This window comes from Tachypleus tridentatus, chromosome 13, assembly GCF_004210375.1.
Source record: "Tachypleus tridentatus isolate NWPU-2018 chromosome 13, ASM421037v1, whole genome shotgun sequence".
Classification (NCBI taxonomy): Eukaryota; Metazoa; Arthropoda; class Merostomata; order Xiphosura; family Limulidae; genus Tachypleus; species Tachypleus tridentatus.
In genome coordinates this window covers 61,525,309-61,545,270 of record NC_134837.1, presented here as the reverse complement: position 1 = coordinate 61,545,270, position 19,962 = coordinate 61,525,309, and the positions used below count along the sequence as shown (strand labels likewise).

The following is a 19,962-nucleotide window of genomic DNA, read 5'->3' as shown; positions in this document are numbered from 1 at the left end:
CTCATCCTCTAAACTAAAACTACCAAATAAATAACTTACAATTCTTAAAGCCAGTCCTTATTATTCATAATATCTTAAACTCATTTAAAGACACCATCTTCATAACCCATTCCAAAGGTCAACCACCCTGTTTGAAAAATAAAACTGCCTTAGGTGAAAATGACTTCTACCTTGTTAAAATTTATATTTGTGTCCTCTTATCTCAATTTATGCCATTAAAAAGGTGGTGTACTAACACTATCAATTCTCTTTGCATTAAGTCCACAAGTTATTTGTTAATTTTAAAACAATCACATTGAGTTTAATTACATAAAACACGTTTTTATTTTAATTAAACAATTTCTTCCTATTACCATAATTAATATCCCACACTTTTTATTTCCTTGTAAATACTTACAAACTCAGAACTTGTTTAAAAAATTCAAAATAAATTTTTACATTTTTCTAACTTAGTGTATATTTTACGAGTATGTGGACTGATTGCCTTAATCTTGGGACATGGATGGACCCTTTGGATTTTGGAAGTAAGGTTAAGTTCTAATCCATGCTATACCATACAACATTTCATGTACATTATATTGAGAGTGCATTTTAAGAGTGACAGCTACTACATTAGTGTGGATGATAGGCAGTATGGTGTTGTACTGACTGCCTTCCCTTTCTTCTGTAGTTCAAAATTAGGAATGGTTGCAGAAAGCCTTAATAAGTTTGCTATAAATTTAATTCATAAAGCTCTAACCATGGAATTAAAGAAATCTTCAGATGTTTCATAAACTAATATTTGTAAAAGTTTATGAGTTGATATAATATAACAATGTTCTGGGAGAACATGGAACCTACTGGTCCATCTTGGCTGTCTCATCCTCTAAACTAAAATAAAATAATAAATAGACTTTTTTTAAATCTCAAAGGCAGCCATTATCTTTCATATACATATCGTGTTTTCTCTTAAACTCACTTAAATTTATTGCCTCCACAGCATACAAAAGTAACCCATTCCAAAGGCCAAACACCCTGTTTAGAAAAAACTTTCTTGAAGATGGCTTCTACCTTGCTAAAATTTATATTTGTGTCCCATAGTTCTAGTATTCTTGCCATTAAGTCTGAAAAAAGATGGTGTACCAACATTATCAATTCACCTTACAATCTTAAATACCTAATCAGATCCTCTCCAAATCTTTTTTTTCTCCAAGATAAAACAATTTCAGAGATCCTAATTTTTATAAGATAATCACTCCATCTCAGGCACAATTATAGCAATCCTCCTCTGAACCTTTTCCAACAGTTCAATGTCCTTCCCAGGGTAAAGAGCCCAAGACTAAATACAATACTCAAAATGTGGCTTAACCAGTGACCTATACAATGAAATTATTATCGCTTTGGCAACATAATCAATATTTCTGTAGATATACCCTAAAATCCTATTTGGCTGACCACAAGTAACAGTGCAATGTTTGGATGGCTTAAGAAACTGATCAATCATTACACTAATATCCTTTTCTTTCATGACACTGTTAAAATTATTCCCAACCTAATTATACTTACTATTCAAATTATTATAACTCACATACATTATCTTGCATTTATGACAACTAAAACCCATCTGCCATTTATTTGCCCAATTCACTAAATGATCTAGATCCTTCTTTAAGACAGCTGCATCCTCTTTGTTATTTCATTATTTTTTTTTATTATATTGACCTTCCAGTCATGCCTAGCTAACTTTATATAACATGCACTGACAAGGTGTATGTGCTCTCATGTTATGTATTCTAAAATATAAAACTGACCTTTGGTCTCCCTTTCTTGACTGTGTTTTAGTGGTCTAATATTTGGTAATATACAGTTAAGTCCCATTTCAATTATACATTTTATATGAATATAGATTATTACAATTTTGAAATACATTATTGAACTTATTTTCCTTAAAATATAAAACAATACATCAAGGAGTAAAGCACACATCTCTTTTCACTATGACCTTTGACCTCGATGGCTGCTGGACATAGGTTGCTAAGCCTTTTAAAATTTTGCACATGGAAGATATTAAAAAATTTTTTTTATATGTTTTATATATACAGCTGAATATCAAAAATTCATAAATAACTATATTGATACCACAGAATTGCACTAACTAATTAAGCTTAGTAACTAAGATGTATTTAGATTTTAAAAAACATGAAACTTCTAGCAGACTAAAGACACAAACTCCTTGAAATCTTGGATCGAAAGAATGTGGTAGTCTTTTCACAGATTAAAATGGCTAAGAAAACTACAAATAAGATATTATAAACTGTCGATTGTTTATTCACAACATATTGAAGAAGTGTATATAAGGGGTTGTTTAAAAAAGGGAAAAAGATGAATGGGGCCACTGTGTTTCATTCAATGCATAAGCAGTATATTAGTGAAATAAAAAAATGTGATCTTATTCTATACTCTAACTTGTCAGTATTGGTAATTTGAGTTTCTAATTTGTACAACACCATAGACTTAGTATTTTAACATCACAAATTTCTAATTTTAAACAATTCAACATTCAACATACCACTTGACTCACTCAAATCTATATTTAGTTGTGTTCTTTTTAAATGTACTTTAAAATCATGAAATTAACTCACACGTAATATTAAAGCTCAAATTTTAATCTACAATTAGATTCCAAACTTACTGACATTTATTCATAAAATAGTAGTTCAATAAAATTTTGAATTCAAGTCAATAAACATGATCATATGATCTTTTATCCATTACCCATCGTGAAATGATTAAAGTATGGTTCACTAGAGCTGGACAATGTAAATGATATAATCAATTCTCAATGCAAAGACTGTATTGAAATTATGATTACAGTACTGTCAAAAAAAACAACCAACTACCCAAAATTAATGCTTTTAATTATTCCAACAACAAATTAATCAAAACTCCAATTACATCACGTATCACAAAAATAATCAGCTAATCAAAACCAGAGATAACAACTATTTCAAATGACTGAGCATAATGATTGTAGACAGAGCCCTTTATCATTTGCAGCTACTAGGCCTGACCAATGTCTCTAAGCTGTTTATTATTATTATAACTATTATTATTTATCACTGCTATAGATTGCTCATTTATGACTGTGTTTTGTGTATTCAATAAATAAATTTTAAAAAATTCTTTTGAAATTGTCTTTTATTTAGTTCAGAGTTACAAACACACTGGTAAAAGAACATTGAACATGCATAAACAGTAAGCAGAAAAAGCCTTTGTGTAAGGACTAGTTTATATCATGTTTATGACACTTATTGTAATAGTTTTGCAACTGTTGCAGCCTTTGCTTTCATGAGAATGTCTTTGGATGGTTGGGAGTTATAACAACATTGTCCATTTGACTGCATACACATCTTGTGTGTTATAATACTGCTCAAAACAGATGTGCTCAAGATTGGTCTGAACTTGCTTTTGTGTTTAGTCACTAAACTAAATATCCTTTCACTGTCAGCATTAGAATAGAAGATTGTAACAATTCCAAGCATAACTCTACACAGAATGTCATACTTCTGGTTGCCATTTCCATCCTTAACTGTAGATAGCTGAACCCAAAACTTGTCAATATTCAACTGAAGGACAGATTCTGAGAAAGTATCAATTTGATAGTTCAAATATTGCCCTTCCAACTTGTCAATAGTGTCGTGCTCATGTGTATTGACAAGGACAGGATACCTGTCTGTGAAGAAGCATAGAGAAGAGAAATCTTTGCTGACTTTCAGTTTTGGATCAGCAACCTCTGCATGAAAAGAAGTTCATCATTCAGAGGGAAATGTTTCATCATGTAATTTGTAGCTGCAAACTAGCATTTATTGACACTGGTGTAGAAGCTGATCAGGTCCAGGTCCTTTTCATATTTAACAATGTATTCCTTGGCAGCATTTCCAACAGAAACTGCCTCATCAGATTTGTGTAAGGATTCATTGTTGTAGTCAAGTTCAGTGATGTTGCCTTCAAGATATTCTGGTTTGATGCATCTGACAAGTATATTTTTAACTTGTGTAATCAGAGTTCTATGCATAATGTGTATGCAAGGTTCTTCTCTTTCCAATATCAAATTGGCTTGCTCAAATAGAGGAATTGCAGACTGAAGAAAAAGACAAAATAACAAGTTCATTTTATTGTCCAAGAAAACTGTAAACTTATCTAACTTGCTCTGTGCATAACTTTTCTTGGTAACTTCCTTGCTAGCTTTCGTTTTCTTCTCTTTTTTCATTGATTGTCTCTTCTTTAGTTCAAGGTAAGACTGCCTAAACATATATTGAGTTATATCAAATATTTCTTTGTCTGCTTTTGGATACTGTTGTCTTGTGTCCCTGTGTGGCTGAGAGGATATCCTGACTGTTAAAGTCGTGCAACTTAGTCAGGCAGCAAGATTCTTCAATGGCTTCCACATGTCCAATATTCTGTTGAGGCACACCCCAAGTGATAGCCATCTTGTGTTAACAAGTTGTAGAATTTTTCTTGTTTCTTTTTCATACAATCCTTGAAACTCTTTGAAATGTTTTCTGCTAGCACTTTTGTCCAGAAACTAGTAGATATCTATCAATATATCAGAAACTGGGCAGGGCAGTTCTCTGAAAGCTTTCTGGGCAGCAATATTCATGAGGTGACAGGCACAGCCCATGAAGTAAATGCTAGGTTGTCGTCTTGAGATGTGTCCCATCACACCTTTACCTATACCAGACATAACTGAGGCATTGTCTGAAGAAAACCTAAGACAGTTTTCCTATGGAATTTTCCTCTTTGTCAGTTTGTGATCCAAAAGCTTGAAAATATTCTCTCCCGTTGAAGCTTCTTTCCATTCCACCATTGTCAAAAGAGAACAAACAATTTTTCCAAGCAAAGGGTCAAGATATCGTACAACAACTGGATACAGTTTTGAGTCATCCATGTCTATGGATCCATTTGTGGATAAACTATAAACACTGTTAGTAAGTATGCTTGAAATCATTTTGCCATTTTCACAACCCAACATTTGTACAATGGCTATAGTTTTGGTTCTAACACAGCCATATTTTTTTGCTATATCAGAGTCTGGGAATATTTTTCTTAATAGATGTCCTGCATGATCGGCTACAGCTAGGGGTAAGATATGAGCAATGACGAATTGCGTGAACATCACTTCTGCATTTATGGTTTCATATTCTGAATTATCACTCATAAATGTCATTATCTGCATCGTTTTCGTCTTCACCTCAGCCTTTTGTTGGTGAGATGCTGATTTTGTATGTCTGGAACAATCATTTATCCAACCATGTGCCACATTGATGTGACAAACTGTACAAAATGCATGACTGTCACCGACTTTTGTCGCAATGACCGGATATTTTGAACTATACTCTTTCCTAAATTTTTGATTCACAGTTTCAGTCCTTTTAGATTTGTCAGAAACAAGACAATCTGGTGAACGAGGCCTCTTTTTTTCCATCTTGTGAATGATCACATTGGTGTTTCTATGCTGCTTAGAAAATGAGAAATACCAATCTACATGAGCACTGATTGGCTGATGATGTAACTATGGATTCTCATGTACCCAGTATGGAGAAGCACTGCACTCAAACTATTGGTAGACATCAGAGAAACAAATATTTTTTTATTATTTCAAGTACAAACATGATTATCCCAAGTTGCCATTTGGACTACGTCCTTTATTTATTATCAAAATTTATTTGTATCTCACTAGAAATTTTCTTTTCACCCCTTTCAATCCCTAGGGGAACAATTTATCACTTTATTGTATAGGCCTATATAATACATAATCATTTGGGAGTTGCAACAAGTCGTAATATTTGTCTGTATGAGCGTATAGTCATAATGTATACACCAAAATAGTAATGATTACGCTCAAATCATAATGGTTGGCATCTCTGCAAAACTGGTATTTCCAATTAATATTCATTTTGCTTTTTCCAACAACCACATAATTAAAATTACATTTTAGTTAGCTGTCATGAAAATAATCACATACCTAAAACTAGTTTCCAATTATTACTATCTTTTATTATTCTTACCATCAAAGTCATCAGAATATTACAATTATGTTTGTTTTTTATTAAGCACAAAGCTACATAGTAGGCAATATCTGGTCTGCCTTCTTAGCCTCATAAACTGCTGGTTTTTATTTCAATTGTGTTCAGCTTTGAAAACTTAGAATGTGGTGGGATCTGGTGATTTGAGAGTACACTGTTCAGTTTTCATTTCGACAAAAATCTTCTCATCCTGTTTCCTTAGACTATCTGCTACTGTCAATAAGTTTTGACTATTGACTGAAGGAAAAACAACCATTGACAACAAATATCACTAATCTTCCAGTTTATATCACACTTATGTTGTAAAATAATTTGACAACAAATATCACTAATCTTCCAGTTTATACCACACTTATGTTGTAAAATAATTTGACAACAGATATCACTTATCTTCAAGTTCTTCAGTTCATACCACACTTATGCAGTAAAACAAAGAGCCATTTATGATTCCCTCTATCATATAGAAAAATTATATAATAATAAATGTGGAGTCACTGATAACAGACAGAAATTAATGAATCTTTTATGAAAACACTAACATCTACTTATGTACAAGTCCAAAACATCATACAAAGTTTGATTTCATTACAAAAAAATAACTGATGCTTTACAACATAAAAAACCAGAACTTCAAGAAGTTTCATGGATTATACAACACCTAAGTTACAAACTCACCACTTTGTTAAAGAAAGAAATGCGTTAATTTATTCTGTAATTTAGCACAAAATGCACTACAGGTATTAAAACCCGGATTCTAGAGTTGTAAGTCCAGAAACATACAACTGAGCCACTGGGGAGCAAGAAAATAAAAAAGTGTATTACCCATTACACTGGTACATTAGGTCTGTTTACATTTAATATCCCTTTTAATAAAAATAGCATGTAAAAAGGAAGAAAATAAATCTCAAGAAAAAAAATTAAATGCAAGAACTTTCGAGTTAGGCACACAAAACAAATATCTGATTAAAAACAAATGAAGCTGAATATAAATAAGGCTCAAAAATATAAGTAAGAGAAACTGTCAAAGTCACTGCATTATAGAATTTTACACACACAAAAGACATTCACAGTCTAAACAAAACTAACACAATAGCAGAACATTATATATGAAAAAAAAGTGTACCCAAAATGGAAAAATCTATTACCTAAATTTTAAATTTTAGCAAAATAACATGATTACTTCAACAACAAAATCATTTAATTGATTTCAATACATAGAAGAATGTAGAAGGTTGTCAGAAATGAAGGGTAAACTTTATGAAAATAAGAAATCAAAAGTATTATTGTATTATTTTTCCAAATTCATACACTAAATCTCCCAAATGTATGTGTGTGTGTATATATATATATATATATATATCTCTACAAACACAATTTTCTAATTTCAACCATGTATTTCACATTAATGTAACAATAAAGCATAAATTACTATAAGATGGTATGTTGTGAACAGAATTAGGCACTGTTCTTAACACTTATGTCATGATAAACCATAACCAATCTTTCTTGTACCTCAGCATGTGTAATGAAACAAGCTCCTCATGAAACCATAGTTTCAGTGAACTATCAAAACATAGTAAAAAATCTTTTTTTTTTACTGAAATTGTTATAATCAAAGAAATATTTCAACAAAAATGTATGTAGTGTATATCACTTCACTTAACCTCGTATATGTAATAAGTGGGGCTTAGAACAATAAATACAATGGTATATAACTCATCTACTAAACAACAGCTTCATATCTAATGGTCTTCTTAGGCTTAAATCAAACTTAGTTTAAAAACTGTAACAGAAAGTATAGTATAGAATATACTTTAGTTTTTACTGTTTTTACCATTAATACTATGGTAGAAACATTTACAATTTAAACTAGGCAGCAGACAGATTTTTATATACGTTATAAATATCAAGAATGATAGTAATTAATAATAGTTATGACTGCAAAATGGGTGATGTTCCAGTATTCCAAGAGCCCACTCTCCAAAGCCCCAATAGTCAGAATATGTAATGTTTTTTTCTTTTAACATCTTCCAAAATGTTAAATTGATTGTTTGGTTAAATTGTATGATAAAAACACCCCAGAATATAACCTAAAAGGTTGAACTTTCTCATGAATGGAAGGATAAAGTTTATAATCATTTCCCCAATGTTACTTTCTTGTATGCATTTATAGCAGTAGCTGCAAAGTCTGCATATTTATGCATAAGGATTGGAGTTTGAAATCTAGCTCTTCTAAGAGGATGGACACTCAAAATTCTTATTCCATAGAGCTGTGATAGCAAATGTTGCCCTGACTCATTAAACAGAATAAAACCTTCCAGTCAGTAAAATTATCTCGATACCAAGTGAATACAGTGAGCTGCACACTAAAATGATAATGTTTTTGTTGTTTGCATTTGAAATGATAGCAAGCCATCAAGGTAACCCCAGCCACAATATACACTATAAACTTTCTATTTGAGATAACAGTCACTTGTTATCAACCCATGAATTTGTTTAATCATACAATTTCAATTTATATTGTGAAAAACCAAAAACCTGCAACTATTTGGCAATCACAGAAAATAATTTGCTTTTACTAGAACTATAACAAATATAAGGTAGAAGCATTCAACCTACGTAGCAGATAGATTTTTGTATACATTTAACAAAGTTCATGAGTAATATCAATTAATAATATTTACTGTTGTAAATTGCAATACAAGTGTGTAAATGTATATATACTAACACAACCCTATCATCTTAATAACCAAATATAATAACCTTCTTCAAACTTTTGTTGTTAAACTCATAGCATTAGCTTAATAAAACCAAAACACTGATATTGTATACTATACACTCTTTTCATCACCTGTTAACACTACTGAACTTACAACAGTAACAATGTTAACATTGTTTTGTCCTGGCACTGGGCTTATTTTAATTAACTCTGTATGATTAGATTTTTAAATATTATTAAAAATTACAATACGACCTTATACAACAATTTTCTTCCACATGACTAATATTCGAATTTCTAAATTTACTTTCCCAAAATTTTCGACTTCATATTAGTAATTAATATAAAACATTAACAGAGAAGTTTTCATATTATTACTAGTACTAGGTCCTTGTTCCACAAAGTTTTTCTAAGTAGGGTTAGCCAATATAAGCAATAGCTTTATGAACAAAAGACGAAAATAATGCACTATTATATTTTAGAATGAAAATATAAATTTCGCTCTATAATGTCAGCATGTGAATGTTACGAAATGTGAAACATAACTAAATAAGAAACCACAACAAAACCTACAAAAATATTCATTATGCCTATCAAAATAAATAAAAAGGAGCTTACCTTACGTACAATTGCCTGGTGTGTTCAAGTTCAAATAAACGTTAGGTTTAACGACACTGTTTTTTTTTTGTTTTTTTTTTTACATCTCAAACTAGGTTCCTCTTCTGCACCTTCGTTTTGAACTCGCCCAAGACTCCAACTAATTCAAAATTAAATATAATTATAAAGTCTAACTATTTTTTAGTATTATTAAATATATATATATCAATGCATATTTATATACAACGTTACATACTTGGGCATAATTTATTACTAAACCGAACAGTATCTTTATATTATATTTACTTTAATTTGCGTGCCTGGTTCAAGACTAATCTTTTAAAGAGTTGAGGTAATGGAAATGGATTGGCGCTTAGAGGTGTAAGATTAGATGTAGTATAGTGAAATGTAAATAATCTACAGTATTTAAACATCTGATAGAAATTTTATGTATTGCCTTGTGCATAGTAAGTATCTTAAAAGTATTTATGTTAAATACTGAAAAGTGTAGCCTATGTAGCTGACATTACTCAGTGTTCGACATCAGGGCCTGTCACTGTGTCAGTTTACACTACACTATTTGTATGCTTCAGATTCCACAGAAAACGAAGTCGCATTATCACTATAACATTATAATCATTATAACAGCCAATTAATGTTATAATTAACTTAGTTTGTCTTAAAATTATTCCTCTTTACAAAAAACTCTTAAGTTATTGCATTAGTAGTAGTGGTAATATAGTTAGAATAATTAATAAATAAATGAAACTTAAAAGTAAAACCACTGGCTCTTCTCGCATTCGTTGATTGAAATTTGAATGATTCACAATGTTATCAGAATATCACAACGTACTGACTCAACGAGATGAGAAAATCATTAAGGATAATATAATGTTACTTTATTTATAATTTAATAAACCTGTCTTACTGGTTCTCCATATTTTGTCCAGGTTATTGAACTATTTGGTGGTCTGAGTTTAGTTTATGAAATTTAAATTGAGAGGGGGGAGAAGATGACTGAAGGCTATTTGGCAATTTATAGCCATTACTGTTACAAATAAAATGTAGATTTAGTAATTTTAAATATTCATTACCATTGCAAAATAAGTCAAAAAGCAAGAACACACAGATAAATAATTTAACAAGTTTACAGTTCAGGGATAATATTTAATTTTTTAATGGAAAGGCTAGCATGAAGGCTACCAAAGCTAAGTTACATTTATTACCTCAAATTAGAATCTCCAACCTTTTCATCCTATTAGTATCACTTTTAGGAAACTGTAATGCCTAACATTTTTTAACAATTGCATCAAGTCCAATTCTTTGTGCTCTTGAAATAATACAAAACATTAATTGTTCATCGGTGCCAGTTTAAATTATTTTTATCTGGCATCATTTAAATAGCTTATGATTATTTTCTATTGGTGATATTTTGTAAAATGAAGTTAGTGTTGTACACATCATAATGCTAGCATGTCTAATGTAAGAAACCCTTTATTAGCTCTATGTTTTACCTTGCCATTCATTCAGTTTAAAAGTGATTGATCAATGCATATTTTGTAATCAAACTTGCAACAACAGTGCCATCCAAATGTCAAATGTCTTGAAGACGAAAGGCAGGAGACTTTCAAAATGTCGTCCTGTATAAGTGGGTCTCCACAACAGGTGATTGCCATCCATTCTACAAAGTTTCATCCTGAATACTCTGCCTAAACAATCTATCAAAGAATATCAAACATGCTGTTTTAAGTAGCCCATACCTTCAAAAAGATAGATAGTAATATGTATCAATGACCTTTGACAGCAGCTGAAACATTAGCTTTTATCCTGTCCAACTAGCAGTCTGCATTTTGGATGGAGGTTAAAACTTGGAGAACAGTGAACTTGCAGAAACCTGGAAATGATTGCAAAGGTGGCTGAGCATTTCTTCATTATGGACTGTTTCAGGAAAGGTTATACAGAGCAAGACACAAGTTATGGGGAATAGAGTAGTATTGTGGAAATCTTGTCACCATAATACTTCAACATAATGGAGAAGTCTTTGAGGAAGAGTAACTAGGTATCTCAAGTTACTGTAGACTATAGGTGTAATTGCCCATACATTATAATTTCAGACTTTCAAAATAATGATTTAGGCATAAATAATGGAGAAAATGGGAATTGTTTGATTCAAAGAAGAGCAAAGTCTGGCAGCTGAGGTTGAGAGAGGAAAAAGAAATAATTGAGGATAAAGTTAATGAAACTGGAGGTCGGAGTGATGCAAGAAAATGGTAAATTGCAAATATTGAATGGTAGTTGTTTAAAAATGGCTTCGTATCAGCCATTTAATATGTAAATAGACAGTTTTGAAATAATTCTTAAAGTTTTGTAATTTATGTAAAACACAATTTTGTAGTAAAAATTTGTAAATACTGAACATGGGAGTAACTTTGATGTTTATATTGCTGTCATCTGTTGTTGTTCCATTTGCTTACAAGTAATCAGTTACTGACTGAGGCCATAATTAGATATCTGTAGAATCTAGATGTGTTGATTCCATAAAACCCAAAAAAAAACTTCTTATAGTAATTAATAGAGTAATCAGTTTAAAACACTTTCTATTGATATTTTGTTTTTATGATATATGACAGTGTAAAGATGTCTGGCTGATTAGATTTTTTTAATAATTTCTAAAAAACGTATGGATGTGGTCTAGCCTGTCTGGACCTTACTTTCTGATAACCATTGCTGCTCATACAACATTAAAGAATACAACAACAATGGTTGTGGTATAAATGCCTTTTTATGAGCTGGTATATTATAATTAACTGTTCTTTTCATGAGACATTAGTATTAGATCTTCTATATTTGTAAACTTTACATTCTATATCTATTTCCTGACAGATTTTCAAGTATTTGAAGAGTGTGAAATGGTAGTGTTTGAAATACTCTGGATTTGTCATTTACTTTGCTGATGTTGCATTTTGCTCAGTCTAGAGCTCCAATCACTACTATGCTTCTACTCCAACAGGCTTTAACAACTCTGGATTGAGTGAAACGTGTCATCACCAATGGATATGACGAATACAGTGTGCTTTGAAAAGTGCTTAGGTTATAGGGTTTCTATTTCATTTCGATTAAGATTTCTTGAAGCAACGTGTTTTTCTAACATCACAAATACAGCATGGCTGGAATATTGTTATAATTAACACTTCTAATTCATGAAAATTCCTAAGACTATACATACAAAATATACCTAATGAAAATTATGATTAATTTAGTTATTAAATTCTGAAAAATAGAGGTCCAGACGCAATAAACCCCCTCTCTCTGAAATCTGCACCTGCTTATGCATTAAATAATAGTTACAAATTTGAAGAAAAATCTTGAAGGTGGGTTGGCTCATTTGGATTTTTTCCCCAGATCTTTGATTAAATAACATTAAAGAATACATTTATTAACTTCTGAAGAAATGGATAATGGAGAAATTGTCTGGATACCTTCCCTAAATTTTCACATAGTTACATTTATATAAAATCAAATAATTAGACAGTTTTAGACAAAAAACTTTACACAGCAAAAGAAAAAGAAACTTAAACTTTATATAACATTTCAGTACTAGAGCAGTGTTTCTCAAACAAGAGGTTGCAAACACGTTTCTAGGGGGTCGCAATCTGTCCGTGCTGAGTCAACATATTTTTTGAGTCCTCGTGGTGTCTGAGAGGTGTACATATCACCTTTATTATGAACTGCACCAAGGAACATCAAAATTTTTTTCATCCTTGTAGAGATAATATTGGGTCATGGTGACAAAAGCCTGGATGTGTAGGTTTTCAGGCAAATGTGACTGAGAACCATTGAACTTGGAGTTTCTTCCCTCCAGGCAGCAGTTCAAAATCAGTGGCAGGTTGCATTAGTAGCTTTAAAAAAAATAGAATGGGCATCTGCAAGGCAGTGAGAATGAAACCTGAGGCTTTTAAAAAACAATCTCCATCATGTGGTTAATGCCAAAGATAATGGCAAGATTTTAATTTATCAGCTAATTTAAATGGTAAATAATTGTAAGCCTAAATTCTAATTGATTATTTTCATTACATTAATCAATTAGATTTTCCAGCTCTATGATAGAAACCACAATTAGGGTTTTAACTTTAATAATACACAAAAAGAAAAGCCTCGCAAATTTAAGAAATTTAAATTGACTGGTATGATGGAAGATTTAGAAGATCACAGAAATTAGGACATTGAAATTGATGTATAATAAAAGGTTGGCTGAAATTGTAAAAATTAATAAGAAGGAATTCTTTAAATACATTAAGGGTAAACAAAATGTTAGGATGGGTGCAGGATACTTGAGGGGTGAATAAGGAAGGCTTGTATCTGATGATTAAGAGATGGGTGGGTTATTAAATTTTACTTTTCATCAATTTTTACAAACAAAGATTTAAGCAGTATTCCACATTTTGTATAGTTGATAAATGGAAACAAGATGAATTAATTAATTCAGAGCTTGTTAAAAAAAATTGGAAGTTTAAAGAATGATAAGACTGCTGGGCCAGATAATATTTCCTCGAGGGCTTTAAAGGAGATCAAGGGTTATATATGTGAGCCACTTGCCACTATTTTTAGTAAGTCCTTTAATAGTGGGCAAGTACCAGGAGATTGTAAGTTAGCTGATGTCACTGCTATTTTCAAGGAGGGTAATAAAAGTTCTTCTAGGCCTATGAGTTTTATGTCAGTTGGTGAAAGTATTGTAAAAGATATTTTGCCATTCAGAAATTTGGTCTTGTTGCAGGTTCTTCTCTTCTGCAGCTCTCTTCTTAAATACAAACTGTTGTGATGATAAGTTATGTTTCAAGGTAACAAATTAGTCTGAATGTGTAGCTTTCCTAAGACTGGTTTGATGAGTGCTTAGTTTGGTAATGTCTATGAATGTTGTATTCTGTTAGCACTGCAATAAGTTTTGTTGCATATTAAGCACAATGCTTTGTTATATGATTCAATTACAAAGTAATTAAGAAATCACTGTTCTTTAAAAAAACAACATTCAGAGTCAACTTTTCTCTTTTTCCCTTGTTCTGACATAATAACTAGGAATATCTATGAACTTGAATATGAAATAAACACAAGCATTAACATACCTGGGACAGGCATGGGAAAAAAACATGCTGCTTCAGGGTACTGGGATCAATAGGTGAGATGACATAATGCTAAGTAAAGTGACGTTTTCCAGCAAACAGAGAGTAGATTGCATCTAGATTGGCTTTTGCTCAATTGTGTTTTATTTTTTGTTTTTATAATATTAAAAATTATATTATTACTTTAATAAACTGTTGGTGGGACAGATAAACTGAAGTCATGGGCTGTAGTTTGGAGATCACTGGTTAGGCCACATTTGGAGTATAGAGTTTAGTCTTTGATTCTTTACCTTAGGAAAGGCATTGAACTGTTGGAAAGAGTTCAGAGGAGCATTACTGTGAATTGTGCCTTTGATGGAGAAGTCATCATACTACAAGAGATTGAAATCTGTAAACTTAATTTCTCTTGAAAGAAGAGTTAAAGAGGATCTGATTGAAAAGTTTAAGATTGTTTAGGGAATTTGTTTCTTACTTAGCAGTGAGAATAGTAGGACACAAGTTTTGACAGAGTTGGAGTCATCTTCAGCTAAGACAGTTTTGATTTTTCTAACAGGGTAGTTCTTTGGAAGTGATTGTTTTTGGATGCTGTGGAAGCAGTAAATTTAAGGGAGTTAAAGAAAAAGTTTGATAAATATATGGATGATAAGGACTGGCTTTGAGATTTTTTAAAAATTTATTTAATCATAGATTTAGTTTATTTTAGAGAATGGGACAGTCAAGATGGTCCTACATCGTCTCTAAATGTTATTTTATTCTTGTAAACATACTTATAAACATGTGAAACAAAGATTTGTCTGTAAAATCAAGTATTACAATGTGATCGATATGTGAATAAATCTTGCATTGTTTCCTGATGTTAATCAATGCAGTTGAATTGCTTATATGATACATTTCCATGAAGAAAGAAATTCATATTGTCATTTCTGCCCAGCTGCAGATAGCATCACCTTTAAACAAAATAACCCACTTGTCAATTTTTCTTTTTTTTCCATATCTTAATTTTCTTAACTGTACATGTACCCTTGAAAAAAATATTAATAAGGGAAGATTTCCTTTTTTTGTGAATCTGTGTTGATGTTTTTTAATGATATCATATTTCACTACATGGTTGAGCAAGATCTCTTTAATGTGTTGTGCCCCAGCCAATAAATGGCCCTTTAAAGGGAAAATAGAGCACGACTCATTGGTGGATTGTACTGGAAGACTATCACAACACATTGGTCTTTCATGTGGAAGCCAACATGTCAATGAGACTAGAATGTTTCCTGTGAAAGAAGTAAGATAAACTGGTGTACGTATTCCAGAGCATCCTTTATCATCCCCTTTAAAAGTAGGATTAACATTAGAAGTTCTCCAATCCTTGAGGATATCTATTAACTTAGCTAAAATGAAAAATTAGACTTACGTGTCTTTAATCTTATCTAAAACCCTGGAAAAGCATTGATCTTATCTGTTTTAATTTCAGTGTTTCTGCTTTCTACAAAGGATTAAATCTTACATAATTTAGGTTAATTCCTAAAATGCCGAGTCAAGGATATTTGTTGTATGTTGTAAGGATAGGAAATAACATGTCATTTAGATGGATTTTTGTTCTGATTTCTCCGTGTAAAATTTGCTTATTTGTTTACATCAATGCCTTAAATGACACAGAAGTTTTTTACAAAAAAAAGGTTAAAAAATATGTAGGACATGGTTGTAAAAGTTGTATGTTATATGTTTTGTTTCTTGGAGACTACAGAGAACCAACAATATACATTAACGAGATGATAATTGCCTGAGATGCTGTGTTTTTTGTTTATATTTCACAACATAACTGATGATTGTCTTATATGCCACAGTTTGTTGACACAGTAAAAACTATTGCTAATGTTTGAGAAAACTGCTAAGCTGTAAGGCAAGTCATTAGCATTATGTATGGCAAATATTAAGAGATGTGAACAATTCCTTTCAGTGAAAATATTTTAGCATTAAATTAATCATAGGTATGAATACCTGGACAGAAAAAATAAACCATTTTTAAACATGCTAATTTTGAAATGCTCTTATGTTCTGTCCTATATAAAAACTATTGCCTATTCCAAATGAATTAGGAACTTTTTAGTTTTAATTATGATACAGAAAGAGATTCAAACTGTGATTTGAGCAGCATACAACATGTATGACTGCTATACTTAAGATTCTGTTTGCAATTCTTTATTTGCTGAACAAAGGATAATCGTTTTATTTTCTTTACCAACCAAAACCTATTTTAACTTGCATTGTCACTTGAAATGTGCTGGTTAATTTGAACCCTTAAGTTTCAGTAATTGATTAGAATGTAGAGAGAGTGTGATTGCTTGAGTTGGTGAACTAGATACTGGTACCTAGAAATTACTAATTGAATGGGAAGATTATTACTCATTTTTGTATAAAACTGGAAATTGTTGATGCACTCTTTTGGAATAGGTTAATTATAATGAGGCTATTACTAGAATGATGCCTAATTTACATGATTTGAGCTAGGAATTTCTGTCAGGAAGTCTTTCATGTTTAACTATGTGCAACATAAAGAAAAAGTAAAGTGACAAAATCTCATTCAACCCATTAAGGTTATTCTTTAACCTGCCTGAAACATCATACATAGCTGGAATATAGGTCTTCAGTAAATGTATAGTATTGATATGATAGGCTAGCTTTTGTAGGGGTAACCTGAATAGTCTTAATGCCAACCTGTTTATTTTTAAATATTATTGGTGATTGTACCATTACTTGTTTATGTTGTTGTGTGTGAGATAGTGTAGACTACTATAGTTTTAGTTTAAAACAAGAATCTTTCTTCAGTTTTTTAATTTTATAGTTGTTGAAAATAGTATATCTAAATATAAACTATAAGCTGTGATTGTCTTATTTCTGTTGTTATCAGAAGCCTTTATCCTTTTATTTGAAAAAAAAATTCACATGGTATAGTCTTTGTTGATATTCAGAATAAAGGGCAAATATTTTATTTTACCCTTTGTAATACCCAACAGAAAATTAAACATTGTAAAACCAAATCTGAAGTACGATTAGTATCACCTCTTCCTGTGGAAAATATAATACATAAGCCTGCTAGCTGTGTTGAGTCTGCCAAGGTTCATTAAATTATAGAGGTTGAATAAATTATTAAAATGATTTTGAAACCTCACCACAACTTTACAGTCCATGTTGCCATGTCTAGGCATGCTCTCTCTGATGTGTGTGCATCTTGACTAAAGTTCTGCAGTACAGATTCCATTGCAAAAGTTTCCACTGTATAAGGCTTTCATATCTAAAGCACACCTAATTTGATTGACTAGAAATCTAGTAGCATTATATTTGGTGAATTGAGCATGATATATTTATATTGAATAATATGAATACCTATTTCATATTCTAGTTGTTTGAGACATGAAACGATATATATATATATGTCATGGTAACAACTTGTATAGATATGATTTTTACAAGATCGAGATTATTCTGTTGTGTATCACATCTTGGAATACGTGGATGATTTGCTATTGAACTTTTTTGTTAATGGAATCTTACCTGTGAAAAGGTTCTGCACACTGCCCACCATGCCTGATTATCGATTGCTACACATCTCTTTTTGGATGGTCCTGGTACCCAAAGCTGATCCACATTCCTTTATTTTCCAGTTATTAAGTATAAAAGATATCCCTATCTGTTAAATAGCATGGTATCTGGTGTATGAATAGGTTGGGTTGAAGTGGACTTGCATATATTTTTCAGAAGTGACCAGTTTCCCAAGTGCAGCTCTGATTCACATAATTCCACTACAACTTTGTCAGCTGTGGTTATCATGACTTGAGTACTCAATCCTCTATATATTTAATGCATGATTAAATCGTAAAATACTGACTACAGTAACCTCTTAGACTTGTTGACAGGTATAAAATATCTTTTTAACTGTAATTTGGGTGAAGCATAATTTCTAAAAATCATAATTCTGGTAGTGTTATATGCTAAAATTGTATTAATGTATTTGACAATGGTTAAGAAAATTTTAACACTACTGCTTTTTACACTGTTGGTTTTATCAGGTACATTTATTTTAAAAAATAATGATGCATTTCAATAAATAGGGTACATAAAATGGATCTAAAAGGATCAACTTTTGGTTGTGTGTATGTATGGAAGAGAAAACAAAAGCTGTTGTTATGATTCGAGTTATTTTTTAAAATAATTGAATCATTTTATCTTTATTTAATATCTCAAATTATGAAAATCGCCTTCATGATTTAATAATTGTGTAATGGTTTAATTTTAAAGTATATAATTTGTTATTATAACTATATAGTAGTCCCCATAAGGACATTAACCACGTTAACTGGTGAATGGAAGGTGATTGGCCGTCCCAAATTTTCTTGTATGTTTCGTAGTTTGTAATCTATATTTATTATCATCAGTTTACCTTGATATTTTACCTGCAGAACCAGGAACGACACCTGCCGAACAAATCCTGTTTTTTTTGTTTTTTTTATATAAACAGTCGACCAGTTCTATGTTATCAACGATTCGAAATCTTCGAGAAATCGTCCAGAGTCGCAGTATCTTACACGACGTTTCGTTTTCGACACGATAGACAATCTGTAATATTTTATTTACGTCTAATATTAATAGTAATTATTGCCATGCGTTATGCAGTATTAGATTTGATGAAAGTCTGAAAGTTAACAACATAGTCCCTGTGTTTTGTTGTTATAAATTCGGTAAATCACAAACAATAAGTTATTACAACTAGTAAGAAACTAACACCGGCTCATTAACAATGAACGAAGACATTCCTACTTTCGAATCAACAGAAGAAGAGATACAGTATTTCAAGAGTTTAGCTGCAGAATATAAGAAAAAGTAAGATATATTATAATCTGTATTTATAAAAAAAATAATTGTGTGTGTGTGAAACATGTTGTAATCAATTTTTGAAGTAATTTTTTCAAATATTTGAAATCCTGTTTTAAAATGGAAGTAGCAACATTAAACATTATTTAAATATCATAGTACCTTATCTGTTTGTTTAAAAACAAAACATGGTGAAGTTAAAAACAGATCTGAAAATATCCTGAGTTTATGTGTTAGGCGAAATGTTAAAAATATTAATGTTGATATATAGTGTGTTCTTCTAATATAAGCTGTTTTTCAAGAAAACATCTAGTGGTTATAGATTTTTGTTGAAAGGGATCTGGTTTGCTCATTTATGTATCGAAACGTATTTTTCAGTGTTATGTAAATTGTTTTTAATTAGTTTAATGCTTTGTTTTATTATTGAGAAATGTGAAAATGTCGCCTTTATGTTATCCATTTTAATTACGAAAGTATTCAATTTCATTATCGAAACAGCCCTAAATGTCAACTTTACATCATCTGTGTTAGCTACTTGTAATGTTTGGTATCTGTCGATGCGTGTCCATTACCAACTTTACGTTGTTTATGTAAGCTACGT

At 31.2% G+C, this 19,962-nt stretch overlaps 2 protein-coding genes across 7 annotated transcripts in view; one reads left to right on the top strand and one right to left on the bottom strand.

Moving 5' to 3' along the window:
• Nucleotides 1-9,541, bottom strand: part of LOC143237841 (meiosis regulator and mRNA stability factor 1-like) — a 92,889-nt gene extending 83,348 nt beyond the window's left edge. For both annotated transcript variants that reach the window (XM_076477502.1, XM_076477503.1), the window contains exon 1: nucleotides 9,403-9,541. The gene's annotated coding sequence lies outside the window, so the exon portion shown is untranslated. The remainder of the gene's footprint in view (nucleotides 1-9,402) is intronic.
• LOC143237843 (nuclear distribution protein nudE homolog 1-like) overlaps nucleotides 9,458-19,962 on the top strand; it is a 27,475-nt gene continuing 16,970 nt past the window's right edge. Inside the window, exons 1-2 of one of the 5 annotated variants that reach the window (XM_076477512.1) lie at nucleotides 9,458-9,733; nucleotides 18,950-19,370. In XM_076477512.1, the coding sequence (XP_076333627.1) occupies nucleotides 19,288-19,370 (83 nt within the window). In that variant the 5' untranslated portion in view covers nucleotides 9,458-9,733; nucleotides 18,950-19,287. Of the gene's footprint in view, nucleotides 9,849-10,962; nucleotides 11,652-18,253; nucleotides 18,328-18,925; nucleotides 19,371-19,962 lie in introns of those variants that run through there. The other 4 variants (XM_076477510.1, XM_076477511.1, XM_076477513.1 and 1 more) reach the window with 4 other exon arrangements.